The sequence below is a fragment of the Chroicocephalus ridibundus genome, chromosome 5, assembly GCF_963924245.1.
Source record: "Chroicocephalus ridibundus chromosome 5, bChrRid1.1, whole genome shotgun sequence".
Classification (NCBI taxonomy): domain Eukaryota; kingdom Metazoa; phylum Chordata; class Aves; order Charadriiformes; family Laridae; genus Chroicocephalus; species Chroicocephalus ridibundus.
In genome coordinates this window covers 514,827-534,396 of record NC_086288.1, presented here as the reverse complement: position 1 = coordinate 534,396, position 19,570 = coordinate 514,827, and the positions used below count along the sequence as shown (strand labels likewise).

Genomic DNA, 19,570 nt, shown 5'->3' with positions numbered 1-19,570 from the left:
TCACAAGCAAGAAAAAACCAGAACATGTCTCATTTCAGTCTGATTCCCAGAATAACCTCAGCGGGGTTGGCGTCACCAAAACCTTCTCAGACAGGACCCCGTTTTCTTCTCCTCTCCTCCTTTGCCAGTCACTCGGGTGAAAGGAACCGGAGGGTAGGAGGGACCGCTCCTGACATACTCTGAGCCACTGAGAGCAGCCTTTGCTCCGGCTGCAAGAGCTGCCTCGGCGGTACCCATGTGGGGGCCCAGACTCCTCTGGTGTCATTCCCGCTGCCACCACAAGTGGGAAATGTTGGGCCTGTTTTTCACACCTCTAACCCATCACTAGCACCACCTGAACACAGACATCCGCACCTGAAAAAGGTATTCGCTGTAAACGAAATGACCATAAACTTTTTCTTTAATTTAAAACAATGAGGAAAAGGCAGCGGTGTGAAGTCCTGACGCTACTTGTTCTAAGGTAAATCACTGTGTATTGCACTATGAACTCAGCTGGGCCTCAGATTGCTTTGCAGATAAAGCAGGAGGAAACTGTGACTTACACCCACTACAAGTGTACCTACAGCTAAGGAACGAGATAACTAAATGCCCTTGGGGAGATATGAGAGGCATTTAAAGCATAAAAATTGCTTACCTTTCCCTTCCCAGGTAAGCAGATAAACACAAATGTCTCGTCTCTGTTCAACAGTGCCTGAAAGTCTGATGCAAGCCCTCAAAAGCAAAGGAAATAAAGGCTTAGAGGCAACCACGGTGGCAAGGATGTGCAACCCCAATGACAGAACATTCCCCATCAAAAATGAGCATCTCCCGAGAACTGCACGACTTGGCAGAGATCACGGTCAAAGCGAGCGTGGGAGGGCAGAGGCTGGCGCTTCTCTGCTGGACACAGAGCCTGGGTGTTTCACAAGGGCATTCCCAGCTTACCAGGTGCTGTGCTGCATTCAGACTTTCAGTCACGTGGCTGCTGGGACAGACACTGCTTACCGCATGCTAAGAGAGGGTGGGAGCAATTTGCTTTACTGTTCTTGCCAAAAGCCTCCATTAGTATATGTTATGAAAGCTCCAGAGAGGCAAAACATTCCTAAAACCACTTTATTAAAATTAGCAACACCCGAAACTACCCCCAGTTGTTTATGGATGGCAGGGCTGAAGGAGGCCAAGCAGCGAAAGCAAGAGGCAGAGAAGCCTCCACTTGCTCTGCAGTGTGACGGGCCAGCGAAGGCTCTGTATAATTTCAGCTGGCTGCTGCTTGCTTCCCCCACGGTGAATGCTGAGGGCGAGACCGGTTTTCAGTCTACAGATGCCAAGTGTTACTTAAGGACTAAGTATTGGTTTACCATGCCCCAGCACCTACCAACTACCTTCACAGTCTGTAATACTTTCATCCCCATGGCATCCCTGTAGCTATTTTGATACTTCTCTGATGGTAGCACGGAGGCACGCACAGCATCTGCAACTTACCAAATGCACATGCGGAGACAGAGCCTTGTAACTGAGTCTCCCGTGATCCTGACTCCTGCTCTTCTCACGGATCGCGTCCTCCGGGGATGGTGAGCTGGAGTAGCACTGGCTCTCTCCCAGACTCCCTTTCCTGATGCTACAGCCCCAATCCATGCTGTGGGAGAATGAAAATTTAAAGCTGACCGAATGAAATTTAAAAGAGAGAGATTTATGAGTGGCAAAACTGTCAGGTCATTACATTCAAATGTCATGGGCACTTGGTCCCTTGGGCCCATTTACTCGGCAAGTTGGGACACGTCACATGCTGTGCATGGTGGTCTTAGGCAATCAGTCCATGCTTTTCCCCTTTGCTGCTTCCTCACCTTTAGCATATGTCTAAGGGTAAGGACTAAACTTTTAGCTCATATCTTGTACCCAGGTACCCTGCTGCTTTACAAGAGAGAGAGATTTAGGTCTACAGCATGAGATGGACCCGTGTTTGAGCTCAAGCTTCTGAAATACCAGGCCCCCTGAAGCAGACGCAAGCTTCTTTTGTACCATCTAATTCCTCGTGATACGTGGAAACCCTTGCTTGGATTTCTTTGGCAGTGACTTGCATTAAATCATATGGAATTGTGATTTGGTATTGTTTCTATTAATTACGATTTTTGCATTCTGCATAGGACCATAAACCTTGGGGGAATTTAACATGGGGAAAGGACTGGACTAAAGCAAGCCCTGATCTGTATCTTTCTGCATCCAGATTTGCCACGGCAGAGCCCCTCTCTCCAAACACCTATATGGGGCTCGGACGGGCACGGCAGTGGGCACATGGGATCCAACTCACCCCCGCACTGCTGGGTTTTGCGTTTGGGGTGTTTTTTTCCTAACTGAGTTCTTTCAAGAATAGCGGGATGTTTTCTGCAGAGCTTTCTGCACATGTAGTGATCTTCATGAACCCGAGTTCTAGGTTAACAACAATTATTTTTATGAGAAATAAAAGACAAACTTGCTGTTCAACATTACCAAACACCTCTAAGTCAGAGCCTCAGCTCTCTATCAGCACAAGGTATGGTATGCACATTAAAGTCAGAGATTTTCTATCATACACACAGGGCACCTTTGTCAATATTTGGCTATATATTTCCACGTCAACTAGACACTGGTCACAGAAAATATCGTTTGGCATAACAAATCCTGCGCGTGGCAGCACACAGCTAAAGTGCTGAAGGAAGAAGGAGCAAATAACAAAGCAATGAACATTCCTAAACAAGTGTATTCAAATGTTTTGAAGACAAAGGGAATTTGGCTCATATCTATGTCATGTTTTCTTTCAAAACAAATAGATACAAGTATTTGCATTGAAGGAGAGAAGCACTCTCACTTTAATTCACTTAAATTACGGATAATGTATACAGTCTCCAGAAGTCCTGTGGTAGGCATGAAGAACGGATATAAAAATCCAGCTGATATAAAAATCCTATGAAAACACACAAAGCCTAATTCCTGCTGCTCTCAGGTGTTACTTCACAAGTCACTGCTCAAAATCGACAATGTTAATCCTGCTACACCTTCATCTGCATGCACAGGAGAGGCGGGGGCCCAGACGCGACTGACACCCCCAGATTCTCCTGTGTCACAGGAACCACGAGCCACTTGCGGTCTGCTCCAAAGCCTAATGAAGTTCACGGAAAAATGCCCAGGATTTCAACCGGCTCTATCCAAGCTGTGCTCATACATAGTCAAGTGCTCCCAAGTTTTCTCCTCTGCCCAGGGAGGATGCCTCCACCTTCTAGTAATATTCAAAGCACGTTTACATTTATGAGTTGCTCTTGCTGACTAGCATATTAGCTTCTCTTCCCTTGCTCTTCTTATATCAGGGGACTTCTCACTAAAGAAAACATCACCAACGGGAACTTTTAAGAATCCCATGGCATTTAAAAGACAAATGCCTTAATACCCATGGACTCAGATGGTGCAAGGAGCCCAATTCTGCATCCACTGCAGTCAACAGATGCTTTACTATAGCCTGCAGCAGGGCTTGGAGTTAGGCCAGAGCTAATTGGGAAAATCACAGTTTCCAACTTTATGATTAATTCTCTTGAAAAGCCTTCAGTGGAGGCATTCAATTGCTACATTTCACAAATACTTAATGATTTAAAAGCAATCACACTACCATAAATACCCCTTAAAGACCTTCCAGGCTGCAGTTTGAATATGGCACCTGAATTACAAGAGGGCACTGGACAAGTTTATAGTGGTACCCCACACAGGCCTATCTTCCCTCTGCATAAATGAACTGAGGAGGTCAAACCAGTGCAAATGTGCCCTGAGCACCAGGAGAGTAAAGCAAGGACCTGCTCCACCTTTCCTCCCAGCTCCACGAGACTTCTTGCAGTTTCTTCTCAGGGGCGTCAGCTCAGCCCTTGGCAGAGCTCAGGACCGGGGTTAAAATGCACCTTTGCAGGTCTCCCCTATACCCAGTTCAAGGGAACGATCTCCACACAGAGCAAACCTACATGTTTCCCTTCCGCATCGAGGCACTTGCTCTTGGTGGGAAGAGGGGACACCTGCTTTGGGCAGGCCAGGAAAGACAAACCTGAAAGGAACCACGCTGGACCAGAAGGCGAAGGTCAGAGAGGAATGTGAGGGGCCACACACTCGGTCCGACTACCCCTGAACTCATGGTTTCGCTGAGGTCACGGCCACCTCTATGCAGGCCTCAGAGCACGTGTGTGTCGGTGTAAGGTCATGTCCTTTGCCTGCGTCACTCCCCATTCTTCTTGGAAACAATCAGGGAGAAACTCCTGCTGTTTCTTGGCTCCTGCACACATTTTTCATGCACAGGGGAGCACCTAGTCCATAGAGAACATTTTTTTGCTGCTGTAATCTTGATGGAAAAAGTAGTTAGTGATGGAGGAAGGAATTCAGGAGACGCCTGAGGGAGAAGAACTTTCAAACGTATTTGCACATGAGAAGCCGTGAACATGCCATCCAAAAAGTCAAGAGAAGTATTAACAAGGCAAGGGGAAAGGGCAAGAGAATTTCCTGTCTTTCAGCAACTAGGGAATCCTGCCTGCATCTCAGTGTGCCGGTTCACTCCAGTAAACCCGGACACCTGAAAGGGCACTGCTTCAAGAGCAGCAGCAGACACCACAGAACTCATCCATGGGCAGTTAAGAGCTACAAAATCACCTATAGCTGGAAAATGAGAAGACATCGTGCTTTAACATCTAGCTGCTGGATACATATGGGAGCTCATGCAAGTGATTCCCAATTATGAGAGCCACGGGCACTGCTGTAAGAGGGCTAACTTTCGGCCTGCTTGGTGACCAGAGCAAAATCAGATGTGCCTTTGCTCTATCACATCTTTTGCACCACCAGCCCATGAACTACTGAAAAGGGGTTTGCAACACAGCCACCAAAGCCAGCTCTACTGCTGGGACCTGCGTTCACTTAACCGGGGTTCACACATCCAGTAGGGAACGTTGAGAGCTGTTCGTTTAGGCTACGTAAGCCGAGCTGCACATGCTCACGCAGGGGCTACAAGATGTTCAGCTGTAAAAGCATAAGCAGGAGACCAGAACACAGCTGAACCAGGGGCTGCTGCTGTGAGATAAGCATCTCCCGTGACATTCCACAGATCTTACTCTGCCATTACTGGAACTACTCAGCTGTCCCCAAATGTAGTTCTGGATCTTGAACTTTGTTTTGCTTTGAAATACTCAGTTTCTTTTGACTTGTTTGACAGGATGAGGTTGGAAGTGACTGATTTTACAGGTTCATTAAGCACAGCGCCTTCCGCCAGGCTCAACTTGCCTTTGTCTTCTTGTTCACGCTTATCTTGAAATTTATGGTTCTGCAATTCACCATCCCCCTGAGAATAAGGCATCAAGAGAAATTAGCACTAACTCCTGCTTGAAGGTTTTCACAGCCACCACTCTGTTACAGCCACCAGGTATCAAAGCATTTGATCCTCTGTGCGGACCCTGGTCTGATCTCAAGTCAAACAGAAAGACGAGGCCCCATAGCCTAATCAAATGGAAACAGTGCGTTCAATTAAGATAAAATAAGAGTATAAAGACAGGCCGGCTAGACCCGCATTATCCATTGTAAGGGAAATCCTCAGCACTCACAGATCAACACCAACACCGCCAGCATCAGTAAGGCTGCATTCACTGAAAGCAGCCAAGATCGGGACCGACACATACCTATGTCCTGTTCATCTGGACAGGACAGGCACAACGTTCCCGTTCAGAAGTCCAGCTGCAGCATCTTCCACCCTTGCCAGCAGCTCCTCTCCCTCCCCTGCCTACATCTACAATGATGATAAATCCCAGCTTGTCAAGCTTCAGTGCTTGCACTGCTAGAGACAGAAGGCAGATTAAGCTGCTAAAGTCTACAAAGTGTTGTGGCAGAGCTTCAAAGACTTGTACCCAACAAACCAACACTTTAGATGCTAAGAGTTTCCAAAAATCACAAACGCAGATAAGGCCACTTGGGGGCCTCCTTGTGTTTCTCTTCCTGAACAGCATCCCTCCAATAAACACACATCAATGAGTGATGCTGTAGCCTTGAAAAAAGGAAAAAAAAGGCACAAATCTATTAGCTAAACACTGCATGTTACTGCATAATGGCATGGCCTGTAACTCAAGGTCCCCCCTCGCTGTCCCTGCCTGCCACTGACTCATCTCAGCCTGCTTCACCCACCCCATGGGTGCCGGGCTGCCCAGCTCGCAAAGCAGGGATGCACCCAAGTGTCCAGGTCCTCCCTGTTACGTAAAGCTGTCACAGCTACCTGCGAGGCCGATCTGTTGCCCCGCAACCTTTACATTCTGAATTAGTATCTATTAAGACAGCTTCCTGCAACAGTGCTCATATTCAAATCTGCTGCTGGGCTCTGTCATATGGCCAGAAGTAGTCAATAAAATGCAGTTCATCATGGGATTTGCCATAACAATGGGACACAAACAGACTTAGTCTTACGTACAGAAATGATGTCAAACAAATTAGCTTTGCCCGGGTTAGTCAGACGCTCTTGCAAAGCATGGCCCTGTCCTCTCATGTCTCAGCCCTGGCTGTGCTGCTTGTCAGATGGAGCTACGGAGAGGCATTTTTGCACACCAGTCTGGCACATGGAAGACAGAGGAAGGGTTCTTGCATTCCTCCCCAGTAAAAAGACCCCAAACAGCAACGCCAAAAAAATCAAAGAACATAACGTATTTCACGGAGTGACAGTGACAAAGCTCTAACACTCCTGTCCCTGGATCACAACATGGCTCCTTGCCTTGGGAAGCTGAAGGGGATGGCAGATCAATTTGCAAACAGCAACGGCTACTCCAAAGACTGGGCTTTCAGGAGCAATGTAGGTCGGAGGAGCAGGTACCGGCACTCAGCTCCAGGCTCACAGACGGACCCTGCCGAGGAAGCCCTCCCATGCTGCGTCCCCATCAGCCTGTCTCTAATCAGTCAATGGCAATGCTGCCATGCTGCACTTTGGTCAGTCATGACCAGGAACCACAGCTTGACATCTGAATATTCAAAATACAGCAAACAGTATTTTTGCTTATTAGAGGACATAAGAGCGTTAAAAAGAAACGTCACTAGGAAATCTTTACACGGAAACTTGTTCACTGCCATTCACCAGATAAATTCAACCTGAAGTTTTCATTAAAAATTAGTGTATAAGTGACTCAACGTTAGACATGGAATCAAAACCTCTAATTTCAGTACCTCTGACCTTTTGATGAGTTGGAAAACTGAGTCCAGAGCTACATTTTGACTTCCTTTTCTATACGAACATTTATCAATTTGAAGGCCCAGCAAGATGGACAAAAATTAAATTTAGACTTAGGTGCTAACAACTCCTATCCTTCCACTAACAAGATGTCCACCAAGCCTAGCAAACAACACCTTGGCTCTCTTTCCAGGCCTTAGGCGTCAGGCCTCTGCTGTTTCCCTTAAATATAAAGGCAAAATGTTGGTCTGCAAACAGGAGAAAGCTCGCCTAGATCCTGGATGGGTAGGCCAAAGGCCCAGGGTCTATGCCAACTTAGATAAAGCAACTCGCCCTTTTCTGTGCTCCTATTTCCTCCCGTATGATTTCATCCCGCCTTCTAGAAGACAGGCATTCACCTCATCTCCCTGCAGTTATCTAACCTCTCATTTAGGGATCTGCTGGCCCACAGAGGCAATGGGCTCACAGACGGAGTCAAACTCTGCTCTCAACCAAAACCACTCTGTGCCCCAGCAGCCCCGGGAGAGCCTGCTCTTCCCATCTGCGCAGTAACAAGCAAAAGGGACCTGGCACTAACAGTGCTCTCAGCAACAGTACAGTAAACGTTTTCCTCCTCTGCACAAAGCAATGGTGTGGGCTGTGCTGTCACGCCTCCTTCAGCTTGCTAAGGGCTGCTTCTTACAGAGCCTGCTCTTGCTCCCATTCGATTCAGCGAGAGTAGGAGCAGCCCAAGGTCTAGTCATAGTACAAGATTTTATTGCTGTCGTGATAATTAATGACTACTTACACTGAGATTTTAATGAATACCTGCACTTCTTTTTGTTTGTTTGTTAACTGGTTGTAAAGAAGGAGTCCCAAATGATTTCCTGGATTTATAGTACAACAGGGACCTCTAGAGGTGTTTCCCTCTTCGGAGCAAGGCTAACGACAGGACTTGTACGAGCAGCCACGCATCACTGCAGACGCCACCACAGCTCTGCAACGTAGAGAGACCACAGAGCCCTGAGCTGCGCAGACAGCACTTTCAGTCTCTCAGGCAGCAGGTCAAGTTGCTCACTGGTACCTTCGGGCCACCAAAGTGACACCTTGAAATACAAGCAATAACCAGTACATTTTTCCCAACTCCTCGTTTTTCGTGCTTTTGTTCTAGAGGCTGGATTCGGCTACCCCACTGCCAGGAAGCTGTTCGGTTCCACGCCAGGAGGTACTGAAACGAGCAGGGCTATTGAAGACCCTACCTATGATGGGCTGGAGTTGACTGAATACAGTCTTCAGATTATTTATCTGCATCATGCAAATTGTCTTATTTCAAGCATTTCTATTTTGTCATGATACTTTTCTGAATAGCTCCAAAAGTTAAAATACAGAAAACCTGCATTCCTGTCATACAAGATAGAGAGCTGAAATGAATATTCAAAAAGAAACTCTCGCTGTTTGTCATCAAACTTTCATTTTACCAAGACCGATCACTTTTTCCCAACTCGCTCAAAACTGCTAATGTATTACTGATCTACTACAGAACCATTTCTTAAAAGAACTCAAAGGAGCAGAAGAATCACCTGTTCCCTACAGCACTACCAGCAGATTTGGAAAGTTTGATGCCTCTCCTTCATGTGACTTTTATCCCTCCCTGTCTTAGTTCTGCACAGCACATCCTCCCCAAAGCACTGTCTTGCTTCATAGGGATGCTCTAAAGGCAAACCCATCAAGGACTGCAAGCTTCAGGGGTCATGGGAGCTATCCTGAACTTAATTATTAAATCCATTACTTTGCCACATTAGCCTTCCCTCTGTGGGATGCTTTTCCAACTACAGTGTATTTCATGGACCAGAAATTACATAAAACATATAATGGGTGTAAAGAATGACCAAGCTATAAAATTTTGCTGAGAGCCATATGATTTTTTTGGGGTTGGATTTTTTTGTTTGGGTTTTTTTTTTTTGCATAAAATCCAGTCACTAGCAAGTAACTAGTTTCACAACTAGTTCTTAAAACACATCCCAGCACTTACACTCAGACCACATGCTAGTTAGCCTTGTGCTAGCCACATGAGCACAAATCAGTTTTTTTACTTTTAATACACAGTAGAAGAAGCTAGGCTGCCATAGTAAGTGGGAAGAGCCACAAACCCTGCTGTGCCATTATGCAAAACATACTCTTGGTTACTGAGAATAAGAGAAAGCCTTCTCTGATGGCAAACTGCCTCCTACCTACCTGCCTGCCACCAGATCTCTAAGACCTTCTCCAGAAGCCTCTGGCACTGTCTGCAGTCGCTGGCTGGCTATCGGAATAGATGGGCCAGTGGCTTGGCTGCTCCTGTGCCCTTGTAGCTCAGATTGCTGAATCAGCTGTGTGCCATCCAGGGCACTGCTGTTCATCACCAGTACACCCCGATCAGGCCGGCAGGCAGGCAGGACAGGGACGCTGTGTACTCCGAACATCAGCCATCGATACACTTCCTTACACTTCCTTCCAAGATTAAAAGTAGTATTTTGAAAGGACAGTCATCTTTTCCACAGGTTTGCATCTCGCCATTTTAAACAGACCTTGCTGGGATCAGGTAAACTGCAGGCCACCCACGCACTTCAATCGAAAATGGGTGTCAAAGGACACCTGCATGGTGACTGCAGATGCCAGGGAAGCGGGTAGAGGGCTGGGTGGCTTAAGGGCAACTAGGCTTGAGAGATGTGCTGCAGGAAAAGCCAATGTGGTTCCACCATCCGGGATCACACACAGGGCAAGTGCTCTGTCCTTTGCAAAGGCAGGTCCCAGACTTTAACGTCTCTCCCCTGGCCATGCTGAGCTTGTGCCCCAACAAAGCTGATGCAGGACTGCCTAAAAGCCGCACAAGCACAGGATCTCCTCTGGAAATGACAGTTTTTGGCACGTGCAGCTAATAGGAAGCAGAAGCTTACGACTCTTAATTATGCCATTACAGAAGGAGTCTGAGCCTGATAAATGAGCCAGGAAAGATGATCCTGATCCTCTGACAAGCCAGTTCTGCAGGAAATTCAGCACTGTAAGCAGCAACATACCATACTAGCCCAGTAGCATCTGCCACTTATCAAGGCAGGGCTCAGCACGGCTGACTCCACGAAGCAATCTGAGACAACGCAGACTTCCTCAGCCGGGTCACTGCATCAAACAGCAGAGTGATTCATTCATGCAGTGATGCCTCAAACACAGCTGGGGCCTGATGAAATCCCTTAAAACTGCAATGACAACACTCTTCTCCCACACGGGCTACAGCCTGTAAACACTGAGACTGACAGAGAAAGCTGTCATCTGTGTTGATGCCACCAGCCTTGGACATCTAAGAAGCTGGTAGCCTGCTCCGAGGTTGTACCTCAGCACCCAGGTGGCAAGTAACCCATTTCTGGAAGCCTCAATACCACTTGGAAAAAAAAAACTAAAATAAAGCAAAGCCCTCCTTTGCCTTCCTTCTTCCCATCTTTGTCTTCCATTTTATTCTCACTCTGCCCCTACAAAGTCTCATTTTGCATGGCACAGATTCTGCTGGTGTTTCGGTCTTGAGCTTTTCTCTCACCAGGAGAAAAATCTCAGCAAACTTTGACTGGCGGCCCTCTCAAAGCTGCCTTGGACCACACAGCAAACTAGACGAAAATATTTTCGCTATTTAGTCTTCTGTAAAATTGTGGTTTTGAAATAAACCTTCCTTTCAAGTTATGGTTAACCAAACATTAAGAAAAGAGGAAGTCACTGTCTGTTTCTATAGGTACAGATGTCTCACTGCAAAGAGTAATATTTTTGAAGCAGCACTTGCATATCCTGCAAGCCAGGCCACTGGTACGTAAAGGGTACCAAAAAGGTTAGTAAAAGGAGATGCAAATGATTAAAACCAAACAAAATCCATCTCTCCCCGACAGCTATCTTTGGACAAGTGAAAGTCCAGTTGTTTAAACTCCTGCCCTTAGAACCCCTTCAACAACTGCACGTATAGCCTGAGCAAATTAGGTTACTGTGCATGTCTGCTCGAAGGTGCAGCCTCCACGAGACAGAAGGGTTGGTCCTCTACAAGTGAATGCAGCGCTCGCAATGCACATGCAGGAAGCGTCAACTCACTGCGGAGAAAGAAATTCACTCACATGACAAAAGCTTTGAAGCTTTTCATCCTTTGGCCTACGTAGCTCTAAAGTTTTCTTCAAGATCGAGGAGAAAGATCTCTCACCCTTGTTTTCCTGATGACATGCATGTTTCTAATAGGTATTTCCATTCAGTCTGTCCAGCGTGTGCGAGGGGTGTTTTTTATATGTCTGTGTGTGGGTGCGCAGACTGTAATTAACATCTAACTGCACTCTCACTACATACGTGGGACACAGAAAACATTAGGGCAACTACCGAAAGCTAACTTGGAAATTGTGAAGAGCAGCAGTTGTCTCTCAGTGGGTACTATGGAAAGGTCAGAAGAATGGAAAGGAGCTAAAAATACAGAGCTCTGAAGATTTAACTTGAAATGAAGAAAACAAAAAGGCCGAGAGTTGGAAAATCAGCTCGATGCCTCTTACAAAACGCTCATGTCAATGCATAGAGGAAAGGACTGGTTTCTGTCTCCGTCCAGCTCCTCACCAACAATCCTTTCTCGGTGTATGCATGTGTCGCTTGCTCCAGTGTGCTCCATGGGGACTCCAACCAAACAGCGTGTGACGTTTTATTTATTGGTATCAAATGGAGAGCCAAGATGACTCAGCTACTGACCAGCATGCCCCTGTGCCAGAAGCCCACTGAACTTCAGACCACTCGAGTCCCAAATGTACATTTACCTTTTCAAAACCCACTCTTTCATATACATTTCAGTATTATTATTGTAGTCTCACAAATACACAGGATTTTTTCAACAAATGACATGTATTCTGTTGTGAAAACTGATTCACATAAAGAAACTGAGCTTTCCACCAGGGCACCTAAATTTAGGAGCCTATATCACCCCATCAAATTGCCAAGTACCTAACTGCCTGTTTCTCGTAGATGACTGTGCATAGCAGATGCATCTACGACGTGCAACAGCATGAAATGAAAATCTCTTAGAGCCATCTCCAGTCTCATCAGCACTGGCAAACGCTCCACCTGTCAGTGAGAAGTCACAGTTAGTGCCACCGTCTTCAGAACCATTTTTCTTCCCTTTTCCTTGAACAAAAATCTTTTTACCTTTATGATTCTTCATAGACAAGATGAAGAAAAACAAGCATCTTATATGTAATGTGTTTGTCCAGGGTGCAACAAAATCCCTATGGTCATTTCTTTCTTATTTGAGTGGTCGCATCACGCACATAATGTGAGAACAGAATAAAGACAGTCCCGTTTCCTGGGCAAAGCTATACTGAAGTTTCATAACAATTCCAGCTTCGGTAGCAACTGAAGTCTTGTGCTGAAATCACAGCGCAGCAAGGTAACGTTCTGCCTGAAGTTCCGTCAATCTCATGAGCCGTTACCCGATGTCAGGGAAGAGTAGAGTTCTTTGTCATGAGCCCACTCAATAATCCATTTTGAGAAAGATGTCTGATTCCTTTGCTTATGGAAATAGTAAGAACTTGCCACGCCCAGAGGTGTCATGGTCTAATTTTCCAGGAATTGCTTACTCTCTATTCCTAAGTTTAAGTAAGCTTTGAGAGCCATCCATTTTCCTCAGTCCAAAGCATTTTATGATTTTGTCCTTTATTGCAACAGAAGCCTATGCTTTGCTTAGCACACTGAAGATAACTGCTGTGTTGGAAGAGGGCTGTTTATCCACACACATAGGCAGCAGACACTGAAATTAGAACCCAAATGGTTTCTTGTCAGCACGTGATGTTCAGAATAAAACCGCATTGTGAAATAGGTTGTGCTTTTCCTCCAGAGGAGAAAAAAGAAAAAAAAAAAAGACAGAAAAGACCAGAGCAGAACACTGTATTAGGGCTTGAAATGACTGAAAACAGCTAAAACCAACCAGTCCTCCCCTCCGCAAATACCAACCACAGGAGAGCATTGAGAGGGCTGCAAGTATCCTTAGCTGTTTGGACCTGCTCATCTAGCAACCTTTACTAAAAAGAGGAAGTCTTTCTTCAAAAGTGAATGGAGCCCATCAGTCCTGCAGGAGTTCCTTTCATGTACTCGCTCTGTCATTCCCTTTATTTCACCTCATCAGCGAGGCTGGGGTACCTGACAGATGTAGCGGGGTGGCCTTCCCAGCAGAACTTCCTCTCATTTACAGGCGAACTGGTAAGTGTCCCAATGCCACATCTTCACAACGCCGTCTCGCCCATGCAGATTTTGTAGGGTGATTTCCATTTCCTGCATCTAAAATGGACAACAAGTCATTTTAATCAGACAAATCTAAAACCACAGCAGTCTCAAGAGAACCTAAATCTCATCGCCTAACTGCTTTAGGCAGCTCCAATGAAACCCTTGTTCCAGACAATCGCACTGTTTCACGTGACTGGCAGATCACAAAGCAGAGCTATAGAGCGTCAGCTCCTTTAAGATCACACCGCAGATCAGTACGAAGCAAGAGCAACGCTCCCGGTACCCTCACAACTCTGCATAATTTCTTCCTGCCTGCTTTAATTCAGACGAATGTAATCAGAAGGTTACGTATCTCCCATACCTCTTTCTTACGTAGCAGTAGATGATAGCAAGTATCCCACTTGTCAGTATTCCCACACCAATTCCCACAGCAATGTAGCGTTCATAAGAATTATGTGCATATGAATTTAGGGTTAAATGTTCACACCTCTCTCCATTGTAACCTGCAAGGCACCTACAAAATAAATATACACCGTGCAAAAATTATTCACAGCTTCTTACGCTTTGTATTTCAGTTTCAGAAACACATTACTTTTCATTATTTTTAACCAATTTAAAACAAACCTAAATGAGGATGGACTGAATCCAGTGTTAGGTCAGTACCTCTTCGCTCCACCAAGACTACCAGTTGCCCCAGTTTATCTCGTTTAAAGCTAGCTCAAGTACTGCAGCCACAGCGGCAAATGCAGCCTAAACATACCCTCATCGCGGAGGGTGTGGATGAAGAGCACTGTGCTCTGCTGATCCTTAGCTGCTATAATGCCTCCAAAGGCCAAAGCTGCCCAACATGAACCCTAAAAAATTTTAAGGGCACCATAGTCCCAATTGGTGTGTAAGTACTTGTGGAATAAAGGAGCTGCAGCTGACATCTTGGAAGATCCTTCCCTCTTCATTGTGCCCAGAGTGAAAATTCACTTATTCCTCTACTACTCACTCTAGCAGCAGTTGTGATTTGATATGCCATCATGGCAGTGACCTACCAAGCTGTGAATTTTCCCTCTCCCCTCCTTAGTATAACCCTAGCACAGCACTACTGCCTCATTAACAGTCCTGAGCCGCCACAGCACTCAAGCCTGTGCCAAACTCTCAGCCTGCAAATACCTGACCGTCACTGGAAAGCTGTGCTCCGCTGCAAATTACCCACATTACATTAACAACATGTAGCAGACAAAGAAACAATGCTACTGTTGTTATTTTCTAACAAGGATACTTATGAGCAGTATTCTTTACTTGCATATGGGTTTCCTCAGTTCGCTGTGGAAAGCACAGAGCCCGTTGATACAATAGCTGTGGTGTTCTTCAAGGCAGGTCTGCATGAGCTTCAAGAGCTTTGGCTGCTCTGTGTAGTCTACTGAGAAAGGGGAAAAAGTCATGTTACATTTAGGAAACAAACATAATTTGAGTATATTTTCACAACTCAAGTTGAACAGATATTGCCTGCAGAAGACACTTAATAAACAGATTTACTGTGATATGTCTCATGAGCAGATTCAAACACTGCTAAGCAGAGCAAGCTTCTAAGATGTTCCAGCATAGCTTTAGAGAAAGCACAAACTGTAAATAAATTACTCGCTCTTGAGAAGTGTGTATGAAAGTGAGTATGGGAGATTCATCCAGGGTAACATCAGCACTATCCAACCTGCAATCCAATCAGATAAACCATCCCAGAAATATCAGGAGTTTAAGACACAATGAGAGCACTGAATTATTCTCAGGATGCTTCCCATTACGAATTAAAATAAGAAGCTAATTTCTTTTTTCTTTTCCCCATCACAAGACAAACTACTGCATTTCTAACACTCCTGCCTGCCAGCTCTGCAGCTACAAGTGACACAGGAATGGCGGGATTGCTCCCTCCATCCATTCTCCATGGTCTAATGTTCGCAGAGTGTCCGATTACGCTTGTAAGCACCCAAGACTGCCTGGATGTCTTCCTGCGCAAAAGGATGGTCCACGACTACTAAGTTTCTGAATTTGCACAAAATTATATGCATCCAGGCCAGTAAGCATGCTTCTGCTTTGAAAGCACATAAAATTACTACCTTATTCCCAACCATGGCAGGTCAAACGGGAACAAAGACGATAACAAAACTGTCCTTGGGGATTCTTATATCAATGCTACATACCGATAGAAGAGCGACTGATCCCAGGAGCAAGGCACCCTGCTGAGTAGAAGGAGTGCAGAGGCCGGCATGCATCTGTAACGCGGGAGCAGGGGTGCGGCAAGTGAAGAGAAAGCTCAAAAGCTTCACCATCAAAGCAAGTATCTGTTTGAACTGGTCTCTCTACTCAGTTACAGGAATCGCTGATGGGGTGGGGTGTCCAAGCAATGTCATACTATCTCAGGGACTGTTTTAGTGATGGCTGAAGGTGATTTCCTAATCGAGCACATGTCAACACCAGCTTTCAGTTATGACCACAAGAAAAATAAGACCATGCAGGAAGGTGACGTCTGCTCAGAGTGACTAAACAACGGTACAGCAAGCAGAAACCTTCCTTTCTGACTCAGTGCTGAATCGCGGTCTGGAGATATGACACTGATGGAACCCTTGTCATAAGCCTCCAGCTGTCCTGCGAGCAACTCGAGATCCCACGACGCATTTTACAGGAGTAACACCACCAACCCCCTAAACTCCCGATCAAATTCCAGTTTGAGTCATTTAACAGCAAGAAACCCCCCCTATGCGCTCAACTAAGTGATTTTTTTCTTTGTCCTTTATGCAGCTTCATCACAAAGATGACAAGCGGTGGTAAAAAGCTGTTCTACTCTACGCCTGCATGTTAGAGCAATTCACAACTTCAGTTTTGAATCATGTGGTTTGGACACCTAAGAGGCACGATGCTATCACTGTTACTCAGATCAAACAACATTACTTTGAAAATAGTGCTCTCTCAAACCTGACAGAGTAATCAGACTTCCAGCTTATCAAAAGATTAAGATAGAACAAGTAACAATTCAAGTCTGCTTGAAAAAGAACATGTTGTTTTATTACACTTTCTCAGGAAAAGGTTCAGAGGTGGACAAACCGTGTCTTGCTTTAAAATTAACTTCTTTGGGCTGTAGAGACTAAAACCAAATCTACCCATAGCCCTGAACCACACACTCTGCAAGGGAAGAAGCTGGTGCTGGTTACAAGCAAGCTCTAGTATCAAGCTCTGGCTCTTTTCTGGATGGCTCCAAGAATTCTGCCAACAAGCTCCGCGGACAGGCTTGTTGGCTGAGAACACGATCAGCACAGGAGCAGACCTTGGAGCAACAGATCTAAGGAAGAGAATAACAACTTAATAAAGGACAGATTTCAGGAAGAAAAGACAGGTTTTATGACAAGGGATAGATGGTGCTATTTTCCGTACAGGAGGACTGTACGATGCTCACTGCTGGGGAAAGCGCAACAGAAAACAAAGCACATGGTAAACATGGCTGCAGGGCTCAGTGCGCCAAGGAGAGCCAGGATGCAGGAGACCTGCAAAAGCCCATTTTCACTTAGGCCACAGCTCTGTGGGAAAAAGTTTCAGAAAACAGGCAACGGCACAGTCATTTTCCCCCCTACCTCTCCTCAAACACTTAGGCACCAACTGTGTGTTGAAATGGGGATTCAAAAAAGGGGGCTGAACAGCGCACTACGAAACCGCTAAACAACCACTCAACAGGACCCTTTAATGTGTGTTTCCTGTGGCCCAAAGTCCTACTCTTCTTCCAGGCCCTGAGAAGACGTCTGCTGCACAGGTTTAATATTTCACTTGCATCTCAGCTATACAGGATTAAAAAACAAAACCAAACCAAACCAAACCAAAAACGAGGAAGGTACAAATCTACATGGCAGAGGCACAAAATCCCCAGCCACCTCTGCTCGAACTTCCACCAGATGGTTTCAGGCAGCCAGAACATCCCTCCTCCTTTACCCCACCGCTGCCGAGAGGTGGCAGCCTCCCATCTACCACCGTCCGGAAGAAACCTCCCTTGGCGCAGGTACGAGAAACCTCTTCCCCCGACTGCCTGCAAGTTAGTACTGTCATTAGAAGCAAAGGTCAGCCTAGAGCAGAAGCCTGCCTAGAAAGCGCTCCAAATATCTCTCTGCGCAGGCGACAAATGAACAATACATTCCTCCCTCGGTGTCAGGAGCAAGAGCTTTGTCCGTTTTGAGCTGCAAGATCAGATCTTAAATGTAGACACAAAAATTCTAAGCGCTAATTATTTCGACACTGCGAAAGTACAAATTATCTCTGAAAGAATGATGAGTCTTGAAAACAAAAAGAATGATTTTCTAACCCATCCCAGAGCATTATGCTAATTCATATCATATTATCCACCTAGATACTAAATAAGCTGTTGAATAAACACATCCATGTGCCCTTTCATGTCACGTGAGGAAAGAAAAGTATGCTGTGTAAGCACTTGACAGTTGCCTACAACTGAGTCACTCAAACAGATACACTTGGCAAGATCTGACATGAAATCAAAACTACAGGTACTTGGAAGCCTGGGCATGCCAAAACCGACAGACAGGCAACAAAAAGAGTCAGCCACTGAGACCACGACAGCTCAGCCTTCAAGTATGGTGCGTCGGGGAGGAACGGGGAAGTCAGAAAGGGGAGGCAGGGAGGGAGGGAGGGAAGGGGTCAGCCCCAGGTTCAGGGCCTCCCTTACAGGCTGCACGGAAGCAGCAGCTCATGGCAATGAAAGGATCTCATTTTTTCCCCAGTAAAACCAAGCCCTTCCCTGCTCCAACCTGCCCATTTTGCTACCAAGGCTCCCCTTTAGCCCAAATGGGGTCAGAATGCCCAGTCCTCTCCATTACCTTTTCCCTCTCGGCTGACCACCAAGCCTAACTCAATCTTACTTCTGGAAATGCTGTTTTCTAAGTTTTCAGTGGCTTCATAAAAGGTCCATTACTTTTAATTACCCATATAATTTGTGTTTGTATGTTTGTGAATTTGCTTCTATCTTTGAGGGGAAACACACTCTGAACTAAAAGCGCTGGTATCTAGTTGACGTGCAGAGCCACAGCTAGCGTAAAGGTACATGGGACAACTACAAGCATGGCTGTGTCCCTGTAAATAAGCCTCTTATTTGTTAAAACATGACCCATAACTCCTGCTTTCTATCAATAATGCAAACAGGGTACTCATCAAGTCACTACATATTTCTACCTCATCATACTCCTGTTTTCTGTATAGAACTCTGGAAGAATCGTGTCACAGACAAATCCACTACATCAGACCACAGCGCTGCACTGATAAATCAGACTAATACAGTCCAAAAATCAACATTTTCTTGACTTCACGTACATATGTGTGTGTGCATATATATATGTATTTTACATATATATGTATGAAACCCACATATATAGTATATGTATGTATGAATGTGTGTGTGTGTATATACATATATATATATATATAAAAAAAACTCTGTACCACAATGAGAAGTTCGGTCAAAAAAAAGAGTTTGACTTGTTATGAGAGAAATAAAAAGCTTGTAAGACACCCTGTGATGACTTAAAATTAAGAGAAGATGATTTGTATGCATGTTTATGTTCTTTTTAAAGTACAAAGACATTAATAAGTATCACAGTTAAAATCCTTTCCTCCTTTACTGACCTGCCAAAACCTCAGAGTTCCAGATCGCACAGTTCTCCAAAAGTAATGACATCATTAGCACCTGAAGTAACATCAAGAATGCAGCTTGCAGGATAAACACAGCGTTCTGGCCTCAGATGTTGGCAGGTAAATAGCTTGAGTTCACATTTCAGTCAGAAAAGAAAAAGAAAGAAAAGAGAGCGCTAGCACTCTGAAGAGGGCTGTGGAAGCTGCGATAGCCGAAAGCAAAACTGCAACAAAGAAAGAAACTACTGAGTTAACAGTAATGAGAGGCATCACTTGAAGTTACGCTTGCTGCGTTCTCACTTGTGTGCATAAAGATTCACACTGAAGACTGCTAGAAACCAAGCACCAGTTAAAAGTAACAGAAATGGCCATCAGAAATGCAGATAATCTATCCCAATTAGCCTGAAAGTATCTTCTTCGAATTATAACTGAATGGATAAATGATCCTGTAGCTGGTAAACACTGAGCCTACCCCAACTGAGTGGC

At 45.4% G+C, this 19,570-nt stretch overlaps 1 protein-coding gene across 19 annotated transcripts in view; it reads right to left on the bottom strand.

Moving 5' to 3' along the window:
- LOC134516735 (epigen) overlaps nucleotides 1-19,570 on the bottom strand; it is a 66,893-nt gene that overhangs the window by 10,048 nt on the left and 37,275 nt on the right. For 7 of the 19 annotated variants that reach the window (XM_063337256.1, XM_063337258.1, XM_063337255.1 and 4 more), the window contains 5 exons: nucleotides 14,708-14,825; nucleotides 13,779-13,931; nucleotides 11,284-13,471; nucleotides 1,462-1,615; nucleotides 635-711 (listed from right to left, as the gene is read on the bottom strand). In XM_063337256.1, the coding sequence (XP_063193326.1) occupies nucleotides 13,417-13,471; nucleotides 13,779-13,931; nucleotides 14,708-14,825 (326 nt within the window). In that variant the 3' untranslated portion in view covers nucleotides 635-711; nucleotides 1,462-1,615; nucleotides 11,284-13,416. Of the gene's footprint in view, nucleotides 1-634; nucleotides 712-1,461; nucleotides 1,616-11,283; nucleotides 13,472-13,778; nucleotides 13,932-14,707; nucleotides 14,829-19,078; nucleotides 19,309-19,570 lie in introns of those variants that run through there. The other 12 variants (XM_063337259.1, XM_063337262.1, XM_063337264.1 and 9 more) reach the window with 11 other exon arrangements.